This window comes from Camelus ferus, chromosome 10, assembly GCF_009834535.1.
Source record: "Camelus ferus isolate YT-003-E chromosome 10, BCGSAC_Cfer_1.0, whole genome shotgun sequence".
Classification (NCBI taxonomy): domain Eukaryota; kingdom Metazoa; phylum Chordata; class Mammalia; order Artiodactyla; family Camelidae; genus Camelus; species Camelus ferus.
Window position 1 is genome coordinate 48,488,924 of NC_045705.1, and position 25,547 is coordinate 48,514,470.

The 25,547-nt window shown below is 35.8% G+C and overlaps 1 protein-coding gene across 1 annotated transcript in view; it reads right to left on the reverse strand.

Moving 5' to 3' along the window:
* Window positions 1-13,981: 13,981 nt before the first annotated feature.
* PDE3B (phosphodiesterase 3B) overlaps window positions 13,982-25,547 on the reverse strand; it is a 130,127-nt gene continuing 118,561 nt past the window's right edge. Inside the window, 5 exon segments of the mRNA XM_032488971.1 lie at window positions 13,982-16,185; window positions 17,347-17,599; window positions 21,677-21,838; window positions 23,875-24,000; window positions 24,002-24,079. Coding sequence (XP_032344862.1) covers window positions 15,971-16,185; window positions 17,347-17,599; window positions 21,677-21,838; window positions 23,875-24,000; window positions 24,002-24,079 — 834 coding nt within the window. The 3' untranslated portion in view covers window positions 13,982-15,970.

Consider the following 25,547-nt stretch of genomic DNA (forward strand, 5'->3'; position numbering starts at 1 on the left):
TGCATATATAATAGTTAGGAGTCAAAGGATATAATTTAAAACTGACAAGTCAAGTAGTAGACGTCTGAATAAATTTAAGAGTACAAAAGTAAATGATAGGGGGAGGGTATAGCTCAGTGGTAAAGTGCATGCCTAGCATGCACGAGGTCCTGGGTTCAATCCCCAGTACCTCCATTAAAATAAATAAACCTAATTATCCCCCCCCAAAAAAAAAACCCGAAAGAAACAAAAAGTAAATGATAGAATATTGCCTAAAATTGGGTAGTGGAGGATATGGAGGAAGAGGTACAAGCTAATTTTATTATTATAAGAGAAGCAGATACCATCCAAGCATAAAAGTATAAGCATAAAGATGACCACTAAATCAAAAATAAAACCTTCCTAAATGTCAAGAGAACTAAAATTAAGTTTTTGGTAAAGAGCAAATATGAGAGAACTACATCCCTAATTACAGTCACATTAAAAAATGTAAATAGGCTTATCTCACCTATTAAAAAGGTATTCAGATTGGATCACAGACAAAACCCAATGCTGTATTATGCTATATACGAGAGACATCTAAAACATAGGTTAAAGGTTAAGAATATAAGGATGGAGCTGTATATAGCTCAATTGATAAGAGTGCCTGCTTAGCATACATGAGGTCCTGGGTACAACCCCCAGTACCACCATTAAAAAAAAATCAAGTAAACCTAATTACTTCCCCCCTAAAAACAACAACAATAAAACAAAACTAAAGTTAAAAAAAAAAAGAAAGAACATAAAGATGGGCATAGCATACCAGGCAAATATATAAAAAGAAAGCAAGGATTATAATCTTAATAAAACAAGGAAGAATTTAAGGCAGACAGCATAAGCAAGACAAAGAAATGCACTCTCTAATTCTAGAGACTCTAATTCTTGAGGAAGTTACAATAGTTATGAATAACTATTATACCAAATAACTTTTGCTTCTTTCATGAAGCAAAAATGACAAGAGGTACAAGGAGAAATGAGTAGAAGTACATTAATACTAAGAAAATAATTCACTTCCCTCAGCCTATGACAAATAAAATGGATTTAAAAAAAAATCCCCAGGATCTCCATTACAAAAAAAAAGATAAAAGAGGGCCTATAGTACATAATCAGTAAGGTAGACCTGATGAATATACATTAAATTCTATACCTGATAATAGACTATACCATTTTTATAAGTGCCATATAGTGTTCTTGAAAATTGACCATATAGTGGACCAAAAGTGAACTTTCAAAAATTTCAGAAGTATAAATAATATAAATTTCATTATTCAAACATAATGCAATAAGAATGGGTATTAAGAGCAAAATAACAAAACCAGAACTCAAAATTGCCTTTGTGTCTTGAAATTTTTTTTAATTGTAAAATAATCTTTGAGCAAAGGGGAAATACAACCAAAACTGCAGAATTTCTAGAAAACTGATAAAAACTCTGCACATCAGAATCAATGGACTACAGCTACAGTTGTTCTCATAAGAAAACTCATAGCCCTAAATACTTATTTCAATGAAAACATTAAATGTGAATGAATTAAGCATACTATTTTTTTTAAGAAAAAAATAGCAAACCAAAGGGACATAGAAGGAAGAAATTACAATTCTTGACAAGCAGGAATTAATGAGTTAGACAATAGAAAAATAAAACCAATAGCTTGATCCTTTTTAAAAAAATCAACACATTAGATCGAGGGTCAGTAATTTTATACCCCACAGGTGAAATCTGGCCCACCATCTGTTTTGTATGGTGTACAAGCTAATGTTTGGAATGTTAAATGTTTGGAAACAAACCCCAAAAGAATAATACTTTGTGAGAGATGACAAATTTTTGCATTTCAAATTTAGTGTTCATAAAGTTATATCAGAAGACAGAAACACTCATTTTTAGAATACATTGCTTACAGCTGCTTTTTGTGCTATGATGGCATAGTTAAGTATAGTTGAGTGATTGTGACAGAAACTGCGTGGCACTCTCATCACTCTGCATGCGGCTTGCCACACTACAAACTCCAGTGATGCAGTTATAACTTGACAGCATTTCTAGCACCATGCATATCTCCATATAGCAACATTTGCTATAATCTTTAAATTTTAATTTGCTTTTTATTAGCAATGCATACTCATCATGTCAAACAAAAACAAAAGGAGAGAGAAAAGTGAGCTTTGAGCGTCATGGTTTTAAGGCACGGTAGAGTGTGGATTATTTTGTTAACCAAAGTAGGTGGCAAAACATTATGTTTATTGTGAAATGACACCATAGCTCTACAGTCAGCTTTGGCACTAGCCGACTGAGCACTCATAATATTCCTAACAGGAGAGTAAAGGTCAGAAAAATTAGAAATTTTAAAATGGAATGTATCATGGTAGCAGAATTTCTTCTCAAAAAATGAAAATGAAGCTGCAACCAAAGTTTCTGAGTGGCTCATCGGTTATCCAAACAAGGAAGGCCATTTACCAATTGTGAATTAATTAAATTGTGTTTAATTGGGGCAGCCAGAGAAGAGTGTCGAGAGAAAATAAACTTATTTAAGACTGTAGTCTTCAGTGAGAACCGTTGCTCAGTGCTGACACTGAGAGAAAAGTTAAGTCAATTAAAAAACAAGGCAGATGATTGAGCGGTTTTCCTTGGCTCTTGACGAGTAAAGAGCTATTACCAATACTGTTCAGTTGTTTATTCATAGAGTCAATGCCAAGTATGAAGATTTAGCCTCTGTGAATAGTCTGCATGAAACAACTATAGGAGAGGATATTTTCAAAGAAGATGAGAAAACACTAATTCAGTACAACCTAAAATGGAATCTGCTGTGTTACAACTGATAGTAAAAGCATATGCGGGGCAAAAAAAAAGGCATAGTTGTGTAAATTGTATTATCAGTAGGTACTTTGCAGAAAATGCTTGAATCTACCAGTGGACTTCATTTATTCTCCTGGACTTAACCATTATCAATCAGTTTTGTGAATTTTTGTCAGAAATAGAAGCTGACTGTCCTGACTTGCTCTACCACTGACTTAGCAGTAAGTGATAACATTTAATTGCAAATTTTTGAGCTCAGGGCCAAGACTGAAATTTTTCTGAATGAGAAGACCCACCTGCAACCATGTTATCAAATGCTGAATGGCTTTGGACATTAGCTTTTACAGCTGACTTGATCTTAATGAGTTTATCCTAAAATTATAAGGCAAAACAATGTTTTTATGGGAAACATACTGAGGTGAAGTCGTTTCAACAACAAGCTAACATTTTGAATCAAAGTAACGTCAAGCTGCTTTATATACTTCTTGTGCCGTCAGCAGTTAAAACAAGCAGTGGGGCCTCCATTCGCATGCACCTTTTCAGCAGATATATTTTGTGAGCTCAAACTAAAGTTCCAGAAGCTCTTTTTTGGACCTGGATGCAAGTGCAAAGAAAATATCCATATTGTTTAACTGTGCAATTAAGGAGCTTCCACCTAACCTTTAACTGCAAGTGATTAGTTTCCAAAGTAATGGCATGCTAAAAGGCAAATATCAGAGAATTTAATAGAATTCTATACATCTTTCCCAGTGATTAATTTACTGGATTAAAATCAGATGCTCATGGATGATATCAGTATTTGGCAATACCCATCTGTGTAAAAAAGCACTTTCAAATATGAAACGTGAATCTCATTACAGATCAGCATTAACAGATGGACATTTGTAATGTTTTGAATAGTAGGAAACACAAACTTTGAACCCCAATTAAGCAAAATTTTGTCTCCCAAGAAAGAATTCCTTTTTTATTAGTAGATCAGTATTCTTTTAAAGTACTTAATTATTACTATAATTATATTTTGAATGTAATAAAAATTGTGTAGAAAATTTTTACTCTTTTATATATATAAATACCTACATAAGATGCTTGGCCTGCAAAGCCTAAAATATTTATTTTGGCCCCTGTACAAAAAAGTTTGATGATTCTGGAATTAATCAAACTAGTAGCTATCCTGATTATTCAAGAAAAAGGGAAGACAGCATAAATACTCAAAATATGAAATGACAAAGGAGAATAATCCAGAAGCAGAACTTTAATAATCATAAGAAGTTGATTTATACAACTTATTGCAAAGAAGTTTGAAGACCTGAATGAAATGGGTAATCTCTATGAAGATATAATTTACCAGTGTTGACCCTAGAAGAGATGGTATCAACAGACCAGTTTTCATAAAAGAGAAAGTTGCCAAAGATGTGGCCGTCAGAAAACTATTTGAACTGTTCTAGAGCATAGAACTAAAAAGGAAATTTTGAATGCTTTTTTAGAATTAAAACAACAGCAAACTTACGGCTATAAATTTTAAAATCTAAATAAATTATTAAGGAAAGATCCAACGCTGCATTTTAAAATTAATGCATTATGGTCAAGTAGAGTTTATTCCGTGAATATATAAATGGTTCAATATTAGAAAACATTATTAATCATTTGCAGAGAAAATGCATGTGAACAAGCTTATAGATGCTAAAAAGGCATTTGAAAAAATTCAACGTTCAATAAAATACAAATTGATAAAGTGAATACATGCATCTATACATATTTATACCTATAAAACGTGTTTATATACAAATATGTGTATACTTAATATATATGTACACATTCCAAAACTGATGTGAAAATATTGGAGGATTCCCTTAAGAACGAAAAAAAATGAGTCTACTATCTCCATACTGTTTTCACATTGTATTGAAGGTATTAGCTAATACAAGGACATTAGAGTGAAAGAACTGGAAAGAGTAAAACTTTGCAGATAATATGACTATTATATTCCCATATAATTTATGAGAAAAATAGTAAGATAAAGTAATAGGATATAAAATTAAAAGACAAAACATCAGTAGCTATTATGTGTACAGCAACCATTAGTAGATAAATGGAAGAGAAAGTTCCATTTTTCAATATAACAGAAATAAAATACGAGGGATAAACATAAGAATATGCAAAAGATGAGTGGAAAAAAACACTAAAACATTCTTGAAAGAGCTGTCAGGGAGTAAGAAATTTTCTTCTACCCTTCTAAATTCCTGTGGCCGATCTAAGAATTAAATTAATATGCAAGATTAACAGAGAATCAAACAAAAATTTGATAACATTTATACATGGGAAAGCATCAGGAAAACTGAGTCAAAATGGCTAAAGCCCTCACCTTAAAGCCATTCTCAGCTAAAGACAAAGAGGATGATCAAGGTGGGGAGAATCAGTTATGGGAGGTTACCAAGAAAAGCACAGTAAACAAGGGTGATTGTGATGCAGATTTAAGTCCTGGACTTCCCCATTTCTAAAAGTTTCTAGAGATTTGTTCATCCTCTTCTAGGTATGGAGAGGGAGACACCTTTACAGTTGGAGTTTTCCCTTACAAATTTTAATGTCACTGGGATTTCAGAGTTTTCCCCAAGTCTGCTGTTTCTCAGAAAATAACCAGCTTAAAACAATATGCCAAAGAGACATATTTTAGGGTGGCAAATTCTGTTTCCCTACAGAGCCAAAATGGATAGATATGTTCTTGGATAAGAAGATAACAAAGATGTCAGTTCTCCCTAGGCTAACATATGAATTTAATAAGATCAGGGTTTTTGTTTTTGTTTTTTTTTCCCATAGAACCAGACAAACTGTTTCTAAAATTCACATGAAAAAGTGAAAGAATAGCTACAAAAAGAATAGCAGTGTGGGAGTTTTAGCCCTATCAGGTATTGAAATAAGCTATAGAGTTTGAATAATTAAAATAGTGTAATAATGAAATGATTAGACAGAAAAATAGAAATGCAAAGAAAGTCAGAAATAAATTCAAATTCAAATATAGTGGAGCAAAGATGGACTTTTTAATAAATGGTATTGGGACTACTTTTGAATCATTTGGAAAACAGCTAAAAATTTGAATTCATATCTCATAGCATATGCCTTGATATACTACTGTCGACTGAAAAAAAGCATAGCCTAAAAGTGAAGAATTATGCTTTATTTGGGGCATTACAGAGAATATAAGCCTGGGATACAGCCTGTCAGAGATAAGAGAGGAGCCAAGACATGTAGGAGTTTTTGCAAAAAAAAAACAAAAAAAACAAAAAAACAAAAAACCCAGGGAAGTCAAACATCAAAATATTGCTAAAGAAAAACCAAATATCTCAAGTTAGTGAATTTAGTGCTTTTCTCTGTATGGGAAGATGCAAGAATCTGGGCTTTTTAAAATTCTTCCTCTGATATGCGTCTTAACTGTCTAAGGCTAGTATCTTGTTTTTTCTCCATCCTGAATCCCCTTAGGGTGCACTGATGGGGGTGGCTGGCTGATGGCTTGATGGCTGCAACATCCTTTGTTTACATTCTGTAAACTTTTTTGTTTAGTTTAATATGATTTATCCTGGAGATCTCTCCATATCTCCACATAGAAAACTTTATCATTCTTTATATAGCTGTACAATATTCTATTGCGATATATACTATAGAAACAATAAAACACAACATAAAAACAACAACATAAATCTTCTACAAGGCAAACAACACCATAAGTGGAAACAAGCTAGGAATAAATATGCAAATCTCATCGCAAACAAAAGACTAATCTCCTTAATGTAAGAACACAGAAGAAAAAGTTTCAATAATGCTATAGAAAACATTGGTCAAAAGACTTGGCAGTTCACATAATATACACCACATTGTAAACATCTAAAAAGATAACTATATTTTACTCAAGAAATACAAATATAAACTTTACTAAGATAACATCTCATCTACCGTATTGTCAAAAATCCTAGAATTTGACAATAATCACTATTGAGAAGGCTGTGCTGAAACATGCCCTTTCATATATAGGTGCAAATTCACAGACATTTCCTGAGGACAGTTTGGTATTATCTATCAAATAATAGACATATTTACCTTCTGACTGAACAATACCATTTCTTAGGAATCTCTCCAGCAGATACACTTGAACACTTATGAAGGAGACGTAAGTGCGGGTTATTCACTGATATGTTATTTCTAATAGCAAAATGAAACCAAAAAGTTGATGTAACAACATATCTATCAGAAGAGGAATAGTATATTCTATAATAGAATATTTTACAGCTGTATATAGTTTCCTCTATATAGTAATATGGAGAGATGTCCAAGATAAATCACCTTAAAACAAAACAAGGAAACCCCACATACAGAATGTGGTAGCCAGCCTCCAGAAATACCTTCAATGATCCTCACCTGGTTTACACAACCTTGTTAATCACAGCTGGTCTGTGTAAGGAATAGACTGTGAGGGAAGTGATGGCGTGTGAATTCTAAGTTGTCTAAAAGCATTGCAGTTTTTCACCTTGGTCTCTTTGCTCACTCTGGGGGAAGCCAGTCCTCTTGCCGTGATGACACTCAAGCAGTCCTGTGGAGAGGCCCACATGGAGAGAAACTGAGGCCTCCCACCAACTGCCTGGATCAACTTGCCAACCATGTGAGTGAACCAACTTGGAAGTAGATTCTCCTCAAAGCTTAACTGATTGCAGACCCAGCTACAACTGATTGTGATCTCATGAGAGATCCTGAGCCAGAACTGCTCAGACAAGCCATTTCTAAATGCCTGACTCACAAAAACCCACAATAAATATATTTAGTTTTCATCCATTGTTCCTGGCTCACATTTCCCAAACTCTTGGGAGTTTCCTAAACAATAAGACCAGTGGGAGCATCTGTTGTTACAATATTTGGTTCCTAGTCCTCAATTCCTGAAAAAAAATGCTTCAGAGGCATTAAGGTGAAAGGAGTGTCTTGTTATTCAAACAAGCCTCTTTCCACAACAATTGGGTTTATGTTAATGAGGTGATTTTGGAAATCACCTAAGGTGGGGGAGGGCTGGTTATCAGAGGAACCACCTTAATTAGAGGGTTGGGACTTTCAGCCCCACCCCCTGACTACAAAGGAGGAGGAAAAAGGGTCTGGAGGTTGAATTAATCATCCTTGCCGAGTGATTTAATCAACCATGCCAGTGTAACAGAGAGTCTCCGTAAAAATCCAAAAGGAGGGGCTTCAGAGACCTTCCAGGTCGGTGAGGCATAATGCCTCCAACGTGCCACTGTGCCAGGCCCCAAACTCCAAGAGGACTGAAGTTCCTTTGTTCAGGACCTTGCCCTATGTATCTCCATCTGGCTGTTGATTCCGAAATCTTTAATATCCTCTGTAATCAACCTGTGATCTGGTGAGTAAATTGGTTTTCTAAGTTTTGTGAGCTGGTCTAGTAAATTCATTGAACCCAAGGAGGGGGTGTGGGAACCTCTGATTTATAGCCAGTTGGTCAGAAGTTCAGGTAACAACCTGGAATTGAGACTGGCGTCTGAGGTAGGGGCTGTCTTGTGGGACAGAGCCCTTAACTTGTGGAATCTGTTGCTATCTCCGGGTGAGTTGTGTCAGAAGAGTTGAATTGTAGGACACCCAGCTTCTGTCGGATAATTGCTTTCTGGTGATGTGGGGAAACCACACTCCCACATTGGAATTCGTTCCAGAATATTTAGGTTTAATTTTAAAAATTAAGTTAACAATTAAAAATCTAGATTTCCTGTAAAAATCTGTATTTTCAGCTTTTCTCTAAAAAAATGTGATATTCCATCAATGCTGGGCTGGCATTTCGCATAGCAAAAAATAATTGGAGCAAAAGTTGTGGCCTTTTTGCATGATATATACACTTGTACTACTACACCAAGTCCACATCGTTAATTTGAACTTTCTGTCTAGTCTGGTAGGTATTTAAATATGTGGCTCCCATTTTAAACATTGGAAGAAAGCTTTCACTTGAGTTCTGTGAATCTTTGCTTCTCCAGGCTAAAATATCATAGATTCTTTATCTGATTTGGCTCTTGTCACTCTTCTCTGGACCTCTTTTAATTTACCAATGTTCCATTTATTTTATCTGGCTATTTCAGTGTGGGGTGGATGCAGACAGTATATTTTGAGGAATGCAATTTAAGACAACTTTTGCCTTTTTTTTTTTTTTTTAACCGGAGAAACAGGTAATTGACAACAGCTCCGAGGGCTTTTATCATCAGAGGGCTTATTAAACCAGCCCTTCTCCATTTATCCTTTACTGAAAGCAGTCATTTGAACTTAAATGCAATGAAACATACTAACTCTTCTTAATGGTGGATATTTTATATCTTTTTGGATCTTCTTTGTCTTCATTCAGGCTGATAATATTGAGACGGCTATTAAGCGAAAATAGACTGAGACAAAGCATTTGCAACCAGATCTCCACTTACAATGTCTGTCTTCCTGATGACATTAACTGTGAATATCCTCTTTAAAAGCTTTCCTTGAAAAAAGCAGGGACCCATCCTACCCCCAGCTAGGAATTTTGACGATGTATGAAGCCTTGTTAAGAGAATTGAAGTGAGTCTGGGACCCTGAACTTGGGGACCATTTCCAAACTAAAATTGGTGACAGAATTTGATGCTATTCTCTGAAAATGCGGTAGAAATTTGTACACTGGTAGTATATGACAATGGTGGTAAACTTCTTATTTTGAAAAATTCTTTTTCTCAGTTCTTTCAGATTTTCTATTAGATAATCATAGCCTCTATAAATGACAGTTTTGTTTCTTTCCAATTATTATGGCTTTTATTTCTTACTACTTTGGTTAGAACCTTCAGTACAATGTTGATGAAAAATGATAATGGTGAGCATTCTGGTCTGTTTAAACTAACATTTCATTGTTAAACATGACATTGACTATCATTGTGCATAGTCCCAAAACTGAAGTTCCCTTATATTCTAGGTTTCTCTTTTTTTTCCCCTCCCATCCAGCCATCCATCCTTTCATTCCTCTTTTTTCTTAAATGAAGAAAGGGTAACTTTTATCATTTTTTCCCACTTATTGGGATAATCAGTCTTTTTTCTCCTTTAACTAATGTGTTTAGTTATGTTAACTTCTGTTAATTTTCCCTTTCATAACCATCCTCTTGGCCTAATTACCTCCCAAAGGCCCCACCTCCAAAAACCATCACACTGGGGATTAGGTCTCAACATATGAATTTGGGGAAACACAAAAATTCGGCCCATTGCAGTGACCTTATAAGTCCAATACCTCTCCTATTAGATAGTGTGGTGTGAAGTTCTTAATTTTGATTTCTTAGTTTACTAGTTCAAATTCTTGAGGAGGAATGTGATGGACTAAGCTTAGTCTATGGGTTAGAACTTGGGTTTGCTGTTAATTCTTGGATCAATGAACTGTGGCCAGAGGGAGTGGCTCATGTGATTCCAACAAGGTGGTCTAAACCACATGGAGACTGAGAACTTTCCCAGGAAGGAAAGGTAGGCAATCAAACCTTCGTATTTTCTACCTCCTATTCAATCCTTAAATTGTCTCTCTTTTCTTCAGAAGGTTGAGGCACTGCAGGTATTGCTGTCTATCTTTCTCTTCTCCTGCGAAGTTCAACTGTGGGCATGGGGGATCTTCACAGGCAAGCTCAGTCTTGCCTGTTTCTTGAATCTGTCTACACAAGGTTAGCAGTACATTGAGGAGTGTCCTACATCTGCCAGCAGGTAGGATCTAGAAATTAGTCTGGCAACCATAAACAACAAGTATCTGCTCTACTGTGTTGGTCTCCCCTCACCTCTCACTAGGTCTTTTTTTAAATAGATACAATTGACATTAGTTTCAGGTGTACAACATAATGATAAGATATTTATATCTAATGCAAAATGATGGCAGTAAGTCTAGTTAACCAGGGCAATGGACACCATCTAATTCTCTTTCCTCCTAGAAGTCTTCTCCTGGCATACTGCAACTCATATGGTCTCCACGGACTAATGACCATGAACTGAGTATATTGACAAGGGAATCTTGTCAGTGCCATCGCTGTGGTGTCTTAGCTGCAACTACAGTGAGTGTCCTGCCATGTGCACGTAGTTATCTCTGCTGCTGGGCTGTTCTTTGTAGAAGAAAGGTGGGATTCACCTTGTTTGTGTTGAAAATAAATATTTATTGAATGAGTGAATTAGTAATGGGTAAATAAACAAGATAACCCTGTGCAGCATCCCTCTTGGTGGGGAAGTTTATGGACCTGGAAAATGTTCCCTGGTCAGCAACCCCTCAGAGTCCTGGTTCCCAGGAAAGCACCAGTGCCAGGTGGTATCAGGCATCTTAATCTTCTACTAGTGGAAGACACTTGAGCCCAGAGCAGGGGTTTGGGACAGACCTTATCTCTGAAACTGAGTAGGAATAAGTCTCCAAGGAATCTCTTCAGATGCAAGGACAGGACAGAGCAGGCATGAGGAGGAGGGGTGGGGAGAAGGGGAGGAAGAAGGATGTAGGAAGTGAACAGGGAAGAGGAGCACCCCCATCACCTCCTGTCCTATTTGAAAGTCCCACCCTGGAGCATGCAGCCTGGGTTCTGCAGTGCTCTTGGCTGCACCTCCCCACCAGGAATGATTAGTTTATAAGAAGGATTTGAAGCTTTCAGTGTCTCTCACTTAATATAGCAGCTGCTCTGACAATGACTCCATTTGGACAGCTGATTTCTCTTCCTTCATCCCATTAGAGGCAGCCCTTGCTCACCTCCATTTGTCTAAGGAGTCTGGGCTCCTTGGAGGGGAAAGGGAGGCCATTTATGGTAAATTATTCCATTAGAATCGGGAGCAAGAGTAGTTTCTCCCGTTGTCTGACAGGCTAATCCCAGGGCAACTAGAGAGGGCTGTGAATGTTTAATCTGTAGAATCCATTAGGGCTGTCAACAGGGAAGGGACAGCAAATAGCAGGGAAAGCAGTGAAGGGGCCTGGCCTGACTGCAGCTTCAGTAGCCGCCCTAAGACAGAGAGGAGGCACCTGAGGAGTAGGTGATGGAGGATGCAGAGGGAGGGGCAGAGCAGATCTGGGTGGCCCTCTTTCATGCCTGCCCCTCAGGGACTTTTAGTATGTTGATTCTCAACCATGTTATTTATTGCTAATTAATTGCTTTATGATCAGGGAACATGGTTTGATACATAGTCTGAAATTTACTGTCTTTATAGACAAGTACATGGTCAACTTTTATATATGTTCTTTGTATGTTTAAGAAAAATGGTCTCTGTTGGATTTGGTTCTATGTATGTCCAATAATAATACAAGACTGTTCATTGTGCTATTTATATTTTTACTAACTTCTGGTCTATTTACCTTACTGAATGTGTTTAATTTCCCACTCAGGTTGTAGATTTGTCAGTTTTTCTCTGTAGTTCTACCAACTTTTGATTCATGTATTTTTGAGACTATTAGATAAATATGTGTATTTTACGTACTTGGTGAATTTTCTCCTCTACAAAACATAATAACATCTATGTTATAAGGGCTGTAACGAAACAGAAATACCTAAAATATTTTTTTATCACGTATCATAGGCATTGTTCTTAGTGATTTTTATAACTAATGCATCATGAGTACTAGAAGATATTATTGCAGTCTCTTCTGGCTTCCACTGTTGGTATTGAGAAGTTTACTGTCAGTCTAATAGCTGTTCCTTCCTGGTGACTTTTTAATCTCTTATTGCTTGCTCATTTTTTTGTCATTCCATATTTTATTTCCTTAAACATTTCGTACATGCTTCTTTTGTATTGTTTTTGATAATGCAGTGCAGCATCTGAAGATATTCTGAGGAGTTTAAATCTGCTGTTTCTGCTACTTTTAACTTACGTTTGTTTCCTTGTGTCTGCAGTTTTATCAAGGTTCTCCAGAGAAAGAGAACCAATAGAATATACCCTCCATCACATCCAAGACCTCCTTCTCCAGTACACCCTGTCTCAGTGAATTACACTGACAGTTGCCCAAATCGCAAATCTGAAAGTCACCATCATCTCTTTCTTACCATCATATGCAATTAATCTGGGCAAATTGAGCCTGCATCTTAAATCTCAAGTCCATTCGTTTCCCGTTCTGCAGTCTATCCCTGAGTGTGGATCCCTGAGGCCTCTTCATGTCTAATCTTACTCTTCTACTCAACATGTTACTTCAATGATCCTCGTAAAGTGTGAATTTAATTATGTCACTTTCAGATTTAAACTCTAAATTTTTTCCCATTTCCTTTTGGAATAAAATTTAAGTGGTATGTCATGCTTTACAAGGCCCTTCATTAACCACCCTCTCTCTACCATTCCCTCTTTTTGCACTCTAAGTTCCAGCCACCCTAAATCTCTTTTGGCTCTTCCAAAGTAGGGATGCTGTCTCCTTTCCTGGCCTCTACACATTGTTATTCTCTGTCCACAAACAGTCATTTCCAAAGTAACTCGTTAAGTCTTCAGTTCTCAGCATTAAACTCCCTTGCCTCTGGGAAGCTTTCATCTAGCTCCACGTACCAGTCGTCCCCACACACCCTCTAGGGCTGCTCAGATTGGCCTGGCAAGTATAATGGAGAGACCAGAGTTGGCTCTATTCCTCTCTTTTGTTCCTACCAGATGATACAATGTAGACAGAGACTTAAGCAATACCAGAATTTCCAGGATTCTTGTAAAAATAAGTAGAAAAATACAACAGCACCAGCAGAGTAGTGAGAATAGCTGGATATAGCCTTCAAATCATGAAATAACTTTAAAAGCAGATTTTTATGGAGAAAAATGTCAGTAAGCACATAGATACATGACAGCACTACAAGATTATTTCTTAAAGACTATGACTTAAAACAACAGCAAATTCATGATGAAAATGATTCTAATAAAAAAAAAAAAAACTAATCTGATTCAGTAGTAACCAAAATAGAATCTCCAATATGGCTTGTAATAATTTCTCAAGCGAGAGTCCATCTAATAGTGCTGTTTATACTTAACATTCATTTTTAAAATTTATGACTTTAAGTTTCACCAAGAACACTTTTTAGTGTTCGAGTTATTTTAATACATGTCAATTATTTAACAAAGGTTAAATAATTAAAGGGTTAAATTACTTTAAATTGAGTTTTCAGTAATAGCATTTTTAAGAGAATAAAAACATGCTTCTTTTGAGAAAATAAAAATACACACTAAACAGCCCAGTACAAAATTTTAATAAAATAGAAAGTGAGGAAATTTGAGTCTCATTATGCATACATGCACATGTGTGAATTTATACATATATGTACTTTGCAATAGCAGAAATATGTAAAATGTACTCTAGAGAAACAGAAGCACAGGATATATACATTATAAGGGCAAACTCAATAATAAATTAGTTAAAATTTTATTACTCAGTAATGAAGGACCAGTTTACAGTGATGTGGCAATGGTAGCAAAAGTAGTAGGAAGGAACTCAACACACAACGTATCTAATAAATAAAGCTTAGTGAGTCATTAAATATTACGATACCATACAGGATCAAGACATTCAACACTAACATAGATTTTTAATTGATACCTTTTAGATAAGCTAAATATTCTAGGAAGGTAAGAAACTGCCTGCTGACATACTTTAAATAAAAGAATTACCTTTGAAAATTAATGGTTTCACTGTCAACAAAAGGTGCATGGACCCAATATAATATGGTTTCCAAAAATAATGAAAAATATTAGTCTACCGTCTTGCTATTATTTTGGCTGTTCTCTTTATCTTCAAAAAATTTCCACAACTAGGCTATATTTGGTCCCCAACAAGTATATAAACATGGTCTATTTTCTTTGCAATTATCTTAATGTGCTTTTGTGTAAAATGATTTACTAAAATATTTAGATTTTTTTAATATAAAAATTAAATCAGTACTCCCACAATTTACTTTATCTCAAAAATTAAGCTTGCAGTTTGGCTCTAGAAGTATTGAGTAGTCACAGGTCATTTCTGTCACGTAGTCTCATGGCAGACGGAAATGAACAGAAAGATGAACATTAGTTTTACAGTAACTAAACACATGACACCCAAGATATGGACCTAAAGATAAGCACATATTCCAATTATTCAATGTATGTGGCGTTTAGAGCTCACACTATTTCACATGTTCTTTATCTCTGATGTGATGAATTTCATTTAACTTCTGTATTAAGGCAAAAGATACACATCTTTTTCTTGGCTTTAATTAGTCTCAAATTTATGTAAGAAGAGAGAAAATAATGCTCATTTCATAGACGGTTAAACATCAATATTAAGATACTTTTTTTTTCCTTCTGACAAGTTCTGCTGTGTTAATATTAAACTAAATGTTTAAAAATACTAATCCTGAGCAAGAGTAAAAATAAGAACAGTTTTAACTAAAGAATAAAATCCCTTCATTAAAACTAAACACCTTTAAAAATTCAACCATGGAATATAGAGTCAATGAATCTGGAATTCAGACTTCTGACGTCCAAAGCAAACCTGAGTACCCCAAACAGAAAGAACACACGGTAGGTAACAGCAGTAAAAAGCATCAGAAATTGATGCACCTGGATTTTGTTAAATATAACAAAGGTTACTCAGTCCTTCATGGATAAACCTAGCTGGAGAACAGCACTGAACATTGTACTGCGTTGAACAGACCCCTCAAGGCAACACTGGATTTCTTTTTCAGATAGGCACAGATTTTTTTTTTCCTTCCTAAAATATCCCAAGACATAAAAGACACATTTGGAAATATGAGTCCTATTTTTGGTGTATGTGTTGTTTTGTTTCTGTTTCTTTGTTTGTTTTGAATCCTGTTTTCATGAAAGCAAAAAAGTTTTGGCCACTTTGGAAATTGAAGTCACTTGAGTTTTTAGTTATAGCTCCCCCCTCATGAACAATAAGAGCCTTCTAGCCAGCAAAGCAGTATTACAACAAAGTATTTATACACCAGTAAAGGCATTAAATAAGAGCTTGGCAACACAAGTCGTCTGAAGCCAAGCTCTGTGGATACGTTTTCAGTTCGTGCGGTGAAAGTGCACCAGAGTGGGACGCTGCCAGCACAGCAAGGGTCTTCTCAAAGTGTCAAGGCCTGTCCCCGAGGAGCGGTCCTGTCCTTTTGGAGTCAGCACAGTGAGCACTAGGCAGTGACTTCCTCCACCTGGTGCAGCCCTTGGGGCCTTACGCCCTTTTTATTCCAGCTGTCTCTCTTCCTCTTCATCTGCTTCTTCAATGACCTGAATCTCATCTCCTTGAGGTAAGGAAGAATTCTCCACCTGCAGTTTAGTCCCATCCACTTTACATTTCTCTTCTTCCTCTATTATTTCCTTCCATATCTTGTGGTTTTCGGTGAGGTGGTGCATTAGCTGACAAAATATTCGCCGCCTGCCTTTCCTCCTTTGTGGTTCTGTGAAATTTAAAACACATGTATTCTAATCATAGCAATATGATCCAATCATTCAATAAGTATCTGAGTGCCTGCTGTATTCCAGACATTTACCTAACTGCTAGGGGTTATAGTTATAAGAAGACTGAAATATCCCTGCACTATGGAGCGCTGTTTCTGGTGGGAAGACCTAGACGAGCAAAGGAGCAAGACACAAGCTTGTTGTTAGATGATGTTATTATAGATAAAAATAGAGAAGAGGATTAGGGAAGACTGGGTGAGGTGGGAGTTGGGGGAGAAGGGAGGCTGGGACTGAGATTTCAAGTGATAAATAATAATGCAAAGTAAAAACCAACATTTTAAGAGGTTTTAAAAAATGTATTAAACACAATTATCACAATTTTGGTAAGTATAAATAATTTTTAGAAGCCAGTCAACTCTCCCAAAATGACATCAGGTGGTAATGGCATAAGATTACTCTTCACTATGTTAATCCTGAATGCAAGGTAGGGTGGGAGGGAGTTCTTTGTAGTTATCTGTTCTGATTTATAGCATGCTTGGGAAACAAAAATAATTAGCTAGATGTAATTTAAATACTACTTTAAAAAGCAAATAACTGACTTCATTTATAGTTACAAAGATAACATGTTTCTTTTTCATTTTCCATTTATACTCATTGCTTTATATAGAAAACTATGCATTACAGTTTGGAAGTTCAAAGCCATAATGCCACACAACTTGGTTTTCCTTTCAGAGTCAGGGAATATGTGGTTTTCCACTTCTCCCAGCTGTGCTGAACTATTTCCTAAGTCTATATGAAGGGCATGTTAACAGACAGGAGAGTGGTGTGAGGAGGGGTCAGGCAAGGGGGGACTAGCCACCAGGGCCCAGTCACCTCACATACACTGAGTTCTGGTGGCAGCCCCAGCATGCGTGCACAGGGAGAGCCCAACACCTCCAGAGATGCTGCTTCAGCTAAGGATGCTTGTTGTGTGGCAGCATTAGCAGGGCACCCAAACAGTAGTTAGTCAAAACGAGGCTATTCAATATTAACGTTTAGACAGTCGTTACTTAAGATATAACTACTGAATCTGTATCTTAAAAACAAAGATCCGAATCCCAATTAAGTGGACATTTGCAGTTAATAACATTAAAGAAATGACAGCATCCCTGTATTCTTACTAGAATTTAGATTGTCTTCAATTTCTTCATCCTCTGTATCTAATTCTTCACCATCTTCTTCATAGCAGCTTTCAGTTTCATCGTCCTCTTCTGCTTCTATCCACTGACCCGGTAGCAAACCAGCAGCATCATAGGAGTGACACAGGGGACCCACTATGTGGGTGATAAAAGATTCTTGGAGTTTTGCTAGTTGAGGGGAAGAACGATCCATGAAGGGACTGATGGGCAAACCAAGATTTGATTCTTCATCTCCCTGATCATATTAAAGAGAAAAGTACATCTTTAACTGTTGAGCTTTGCTGTTAAAATTATCTTGAGGTTTTTTTAAATAAGCACAGTCTACCTCAAAATTTTTACAAAGATGTATCAATGAATCTGATTACTGTCATTCCAACTGTAAAAATTTCTCTAATATTTCAGAAATCCAAAACTAGACATTAGTTTCACACTCCCAGTCAACAAGTATGGTTGATATTTAGGTAACAAGAAAAATATACATCTTTTAAAATGCGTCAGCAAATTTACTAATAAACAAAAATTATATTTTAATAGAATATATAAATTCTATATAAATTACCAAGATTCTGTAATTAAATATAGAGCCTCTTTCTCTTAGGGGTAGACTGTATGATGGAAAAAGGTTTATTGCTGTAGTTTTACATTGAATGTACAGAGTTGAGTTATGTAAATGCCTTTCAACTCCCCCCCCCCCCTTTGCCTTTCCCCTTTTTTTGTAACAGTAGAACCGTTTAATGAATCTAAATCAGAAAACTCAATATGTAAAAACAGACAGAAGTAGAGCTACTGTGCTTGGGGTGAGGATCTGGGCCCAGGGACACCCTCCCACTGTGGTCTCCAGGGTTCTGGAGAGCACAGCTGGAGTTCAGACAGATGTGGTTTCAAAACCTGATTTTGCCACCTACCACCCATGTGGTGTTTGGCAAGCTCTATTCTCAATTCACATGTAATAGTTGAGTAATAATCTATAGATTTGCTGTGAGGATGAAAAGCAGTATTATATAAAATGTTGAGCAGTCCCCAAGTGGCACTGTTAACGTTTTAGTGCCTGGTGTCTGAACTGGTAGGGAGTGAATACTTCCCCGGTGCACAAATTCTGCAGGCAAGCAGTGCCTGTCTGTGCTAAGTCAAGACAGCCCTGAGGAGACAACCAGAAACTGTCCTGTGATTAAAAATCTTATGTGACTTTATCTTCTGTGAAGAAGAGAATTATTAATGTTTAAAAAAAAAAACCGTTACAGGATTCAACAGTTTCGTAGATTTGGCTTTTTTTTTTTAAATAGGAGCTTGGCTTTTCTAAGCCCACGGCACATAAATGGCTATAGAAGTACAAAGATTACACATTTATGATAATAAAAGGGTAAAACGTTGGGCAAGGTGAGAAATTTTTGTCCATATCTGAAGGATGTTCAATAGCATAATGAGATTGAGAAGGAAATTAATCATTTTGAAGAGGGTGGACTGAGACTTTTCACGTAGATTGGTACATTTAACCTTCATGACAACTCTGTGTGGTAGGGTGTCAGATGACATTTTTCCCATTTGACATATGAATAATGAATCTTAGAAAGATTAGGTGAAACTGAAATATATTTTTAGTGATCTTATTTATTGAGCAGTTATGTGTCAGGAACTGTTCTAAGAACTTTACATAAATTAATTCATTTAATCCTCACAGCATCCTTATGAGCTGCCATCAATATTCCTATTTTCTCAATGAGGAAATTGAGGCACAGAGAGGTTAAGTAACTTGCCCAAGGTCACACTGCTGCTAACAAAGAGCAGCCAGGATTCGAACCTCAGGCATGGCTTCTAAGTTTATTTGGTAAGAATTAATTCTCTGTACTTTAAAAATGTATTATAAAATGGGTCTAAATGAAATTTTCTAATACTCTTTCACTGAATTAGTGAGTTTCCTAAAATTGGTATATACTAGCACCTTCTTATTACCTCTGTTGGTACAGATAATATAAAGGCAGCATTTCCTTAGCATAAAATTCCTAGGTGAACATGAACTGAAGCCAGAAGCAGGCTTCAGGTACCTTTTTTGTTTTTGTTTTCTTTTTTTTTTTTTTTCATATTTTTATTGAAGTATAGTCATTTTACAATGTTGTGTCAGTTTCTGGTGTACAGCATAGTGCTTCAGTCATATAGGAACATACAAACATTCATTTTCATATTCCTTTTCACCATAAGTTACTACAAGACATTGAATATGGTTCCCTGTGCTGTACAGTATGTACTTATTGCCTATCCATTTTACATATATTAGTGTCTGCAAATCTCGAACTCCCGCTTTATCCTTTCCCACTCCCTCCCCTACAGGTAACCATAAGTTTGTTTTCTATGTCTGGGAGTCTGTTTCTGTTTTATAAATATGTTCGTGTGTCTTTTTTTTTTAGATTCCACATATAAGTGATATCATATGGTATTTTTCTTTCTCTGTCTGACTTACTTAGAATGACAATTTCCAGGTCCATCCATTTGTTGCTGCAAATGGATGTCGCAAAGTTTTGTTATTTTTTATGGCTGAGTAGTATTCCATTGTATAAATATACCACAGCTTCTTTATCCAGTCATCTGTCAACAGACATTTAGGTTGCTTCCATGTCTTGACTATTATAAATAGCACTGCTATGAACATTGGGGTGCATGTATCTTTTTGAATTAAGGTTCCCTCTGGATACATGCCCAGGGCTGGGATTGCTGGATCATATGGTAAGTTTATTTTTAGTCTTTTGAAGAATCTCCATACTGTTTTCCATAATGGCTGCACCAAACTACATTCCCACCGACAGTGTAGGAGGGTTCCCTTTTCTCCACACCCTCTTCAGCATTTATCATTTGTGGACTTTTGAATGATGGCCATTCTGACTGGTGTGAGGTGATAACCTCATTGTAGTTTGACTTGCATTTCTCTGATAATTAGGAATATTGAACATTTTTTCATGTGCCGATTGGCCATTTGTATGTCTTCCTTGGAGAATTGCTTATTTAGGTTTTCCACCCATTTTTGGATTGGGTTGTTTGGTTTTTTTTTTTTCTTAAGTTGTATAAGCTGTTTATATATTCTGGAAATTAAGCCCTTGTCAGCCTCATCTTTTGCAAATATTTTCTCCCATTCTGTAGGTTATCTTTTTGTTTTGCTTATGGTTTCCTTTGCTGTGCAAAAGCTGATAAGTTTAATTAGGTCCCATTTGTTTATTTTTGCTTTTATTTCTATTGCCTGGGTAGATTGTCCTAGGAGAACATTGCTGAGATTTATGTCAGATAATGTTTTGCCTATATGTTTTCTCCAAAGAGGTTTATAGTGTCTTGTCTTATGTTCAAGTCTTTAAGCCATTAGTTTATTTTTGTATATTGTGTGAGGGAGTGTTCTAACTTCATTAATTTACATGCAGCTGTCCAGTTTTCCCAACACCATTTGCTGAAGAGACTGTCTTTACTCCATTGTATGTTCTTGCCTCCTTTGTCAAAGATTAATTGACCAAAAGTTTATGTGTGTATTTCTGGGCTCTCTATTCTGTTCCATTAATCTATATGTCTGTTTTTGTAGCAATAATATGCTTTTTTGATTACTGTAGCTCTGTAGTGTTGTCTGAAGTCTGGGGGAGGGTATTCCTCCAGCTTCATCTTTTTCTTCAGTAATTCTTTGGCAATTATGGGTCTTTTGTGATTCCATATAAATTTTAGGATTATTTGTTCTATTCAGTTACCTTTGAGAATGAGGATGAGACTATGCAAACCTAGTATATATACTGCAATTCACAAATTAGGTAAATATTTATAACCATTTATTACCCCAATTATATATAATTTAGTTCAAATGTATCAGAAAAAAGTATTCCAAGATTATCACTAAGATTTTAGCTCTGATTTCTTACCCGCTGCCAGGACTTTTACCCAGTTGATGTTTCTAAGGCAGTCTTTCTATAGCAGAGTTTAAAATGGGTTGATATTTTAAAAGTTTAAGTATACTCTGAATCAATTCAATAACTTTTAGAAATAAATTATCCTTAGTTATAGGCTCTCGGGGTTCAAGGGGACCTTAGAATCATAACGTGGTCTGTCCTCAGCACTAGACTTGAATATATTCAACCTACTTCGGATAGACAATAAGCTAGTTTTTACGCAACAAAGGCAAAAGAGCTGAGAAAATACTAAGACCAGAGCAAATGCAACAATTTCTAACCATTTTTGGTCAAAGCAACTCAGATTTCAAGCATTTAGTGTAGTTATCCAAATCCCAAAGAGTAGTGACTTCAGATTGACTTGCTCTTAAAAATCCCACCAATCTCATGTTTCTACTTACCTGCTCATAAAATTCATTGACAATTCCTTCTGTCCATTTCAAATGCAAGTCTCGAACTTTTGCTGGACCATTTATATCCGCCAGTTTGATGCACACCTGGCATACTAAGAGGCGATCATTTTCATTACTCCATTCTATACCATTACTATTTACATCATTGGCCTAGTTTGGAAAAAGAAAATTATGTTAGGTGCTGAGGGCACAGGAGTTTTGTTGTGTTTTCGTTTGTGTGTTTTCTTTTAACCAAATGATCTTAAAACTGTTTCCTGTCCAAATGACAGGAAGGAATTTCAGTAAATGTTTCTTTTAATTGGTTTGTATCATAACATGTATCTGTGGGTTAAATTTCCCTTTGAAGTGTCATAATTTTGTCAAAGGAAGTGGGGCACTGTAAAAGCATAACAAAACAAAACATAGGTTCCTATATTTGTGATTACCATAGAAAACTGTAATTTATGTATATTATATATTATACATATATAATGTTATTAATGTATGTGCATATTATACATATATTAGATATATATTAATATATAATATACACAAATATATTAATATATAAAGTGCATCATATAAAATATATAAGTATGTGTGTATATATATATACATATACACAAAAACAAATCATTTAAGAATTGTAACGATTTCTACCTCAAAAAGGAACACTTAAGAAGTTTGCTTTATCTATAAAAGGCAACATGATACAGTTGAAAGAACACAAGTCTTAGAAGCTGGTCTCTATGATTTTAAATCCTGACTCAATGAATTAGTAAATGATTCTAACACTGGAAATACTACTTAAGCTCCCTGAGTCAATCTTTCTTCATCTATAAAAATAGGAAAAGTAATATCAATCTAGCCAAATTTCCACGATTAACAAATGAAAAATGTATGGTTCATAGTAAATGCTAACATTGTTATTTAAATGTTAATTATCAGGCAAGTCACTATGCCTTTGAAGAACTCAAATTTCCTCCTGTAACAGATAGAGTGAATGGGCCAGATCAGTGGCTTTGGAACTTTATTGCGATGGTAGATTTTTTGGCAACCAACCCTCTGGTCAAAGGTAATTTTATGTAGACCACCACTATAGAAAATAGTTAAAAAGAAAGGCTCTTTAGACTGAAACGGTGTAATCTAGAGTCCCACTCATATGGCATTTTCTTGAGGCTACAGAATAGAAGTCTCTGAGGAACAGAGATTCAAAAGCTTTGGGCTAATCTTTCACTTGTAAAAACTTTTATTTATTCTGACTTACGCACTTAAACTTTTATTAAGTAAAAATAAAATAGAGCTGTATAACTATGAAATAATTTTAAGGGCATACTGGTTTCTTGCTAATTTTTTTAAGCTGTTGTAATATTGATAAAATGCAACATATAAGTCTCCTTCCAGTGAGTCAAATCTAGTACTCCTTTGATACCCATTCCTCTACCCTGAAGGTACACCTTCCTTTAGGACACAAATGTCACCAAGAAAACAGCAGCTTCCTGCCTGTAAAAGATGGGACATCCTTCCCTGAGGAACCAAAACAATGGTTCTCAACTCTTTTTCCCCCAATGTCTGAGGCATAAAACACACTCCCATTAGTACCACCATCACATGAGGGCAATGATTCTCAATTCCATGGTGAATGTGAGTTCACTGAGGGCAGAAACTTTGACCTGTTCATTCCTTATTCTTCTTGAGCACAATGATTGCAGGCAGTGGGCAATCCCAATAAACAGTAGTTCAGTGAGTGCATTATTGTCAAGTACTTCTCCAATGCTACCAGCCAGCTAAACACTTAATAACATAAAGAACGCTAACAGGTGCCACAAAGTAGGCATAACTGGCTTCTTAGAAACACATCTTCAACTTCATAAAATGCCTCACTCGGCAGTGTGCACAGCATTCTCAATTCTGCCTCTAAAAGCTTCAGTTGACATAATTAGTTGGTCATTGTGTGAAAGAGTCACAATATAAGTGTATCAGAAAGGAAATGTAGCAAGTAATTGTAGTTTTGGACATGTTATAATAATGTTTTATTTTTTTAAATCTTGGCATATATATTGTCTTACATTAGATTTATCACAACTTTATGAGTGGTATTCTAATTTAACATTAAAATGCTGTAATATTTACTGTAATAACTGTAATACAGTAATGCAGACAATGATTTCCACTCTTGAAACCAGGAATTAATTTGCATAACAAACCTTGGCATTGAATTCAGCAAGGAAATCAAAATGCTTTTTAAGATCTGTGGCAAGGATTGCTTCAATGACTAAAAAACGAAAGCGCTTGAATTCCACGTGATCAAGATTAAGAAGGAAGTTGTATTCTCGGGCAAGAAAGATACAGATGCCAGGCTGATGCAGCATGATGATTTTCCAGAACAGATCTGTCGTTGTACAAAACTGCCTAAAAAGGAACAAGAAAAATGAGGCAGGCATCTCAAAGATACTGAACTTTAATAATAAAGTTATGAGTTAGGATCAGGTTGGAAGGATACAATAAGTACCTACTACATGCCAGGCATTTTAATACCTGTGAAGAAGAGTTGATACAATTTTGTAAACAAGTAGACTGATGTGCAAAAGAGGATAAGGTACATCTTTCCAGCATACACAGCTAGTAAGCGAAAGGGTAATTTGTCTCTAAATTTTATCTTTTTTGCAGATACCACGCTGCCTACCAAGAGACGTAAAGTTGATATTTGAGGTCTTCTCCACTAAATCAGTAACTCTTCTCAGATGAATCTTCTTTTAATAAAGTCATTAGGGATAGAGAGCCGGTTTAAGGATACCTTACTGTTCTTTAGCCAGCATGGAATGAACGCTGGCAGCTGATGGAAGGTGAACGAGACCCACATGTATGAGAAGGGCACATCTGTACTTCCAACCCTGACTCAGTGCTTGGGAGTCAGACAGACCTATCAAACAGGTAGAAGCACAAATCCTCTGGTTCAAGTGGTGTAGATCTATTCACTTTTTCTCCACTCCAGTGGAAGACCCTGAGGTACCTGCTCAGTAGTCTAGGATTTGGGAATACAGATTTTAAAAACCTGTATTATTGAATTATTAAAGATTATAGAATTTTTAAAGCTTCTTCCACCTCTAACAAGTAAGCAACTTTTAAAATTATTGAATAAGCATAGTAATTACTAAAAGAACTCTCATAGCCGGTGCTAAAGACTGAGGATAAAAACGACAACCCTGTCCTTATTTTCAGAGCTTCCTGTCTAGTGGAAAAGAACAGATAAAAACTATAGTGCAATCTCAGTTAAGATGCATATTCTGAGCCTAATTAAATCACTTTACATACTTGTGAAAATTACCTATTGTCTAGATTTAAACATAGACACTTACCATTTGATTGTGTTTTTACATCATTTGATTCTATCTAAGCAGTGATATAATTTAAACTTTGCAGAGGGCCATACAAAGGCTGGAAACAATCTATGTCCATCAATGGATGAATAGACAAGTAAACAGATGAAGATATATATATATAGAGAGAGAGACACACACACACAATGGAATATTTTTTAGTCATGAGAAAGAAGGAAGTCTTGCCATTTGGTAGACATGGATGGATCTTGAGAGCATTATGCTAAGTGAGGTAAGTCAGAGAAATACAAATGCTGTGTGACATCACTTATATGCGTAGGTGGAACTAAGTGGTTACCGGGGCTGTGGGGGTGGGGGAACCGGGGAAATGTTGGACTAAGTGCAAACTTGCAGTCAGAAAATGAACAAGGTCTGGGGATATAATATACACTGTGATTATAATTAACAATAATGTATTATATACTTGGAAGTTGCTAAGAGACTAGATCTTAAATGTTCTTACCACACATAGGAAAAAGATAATTATGTGATGTGATGGA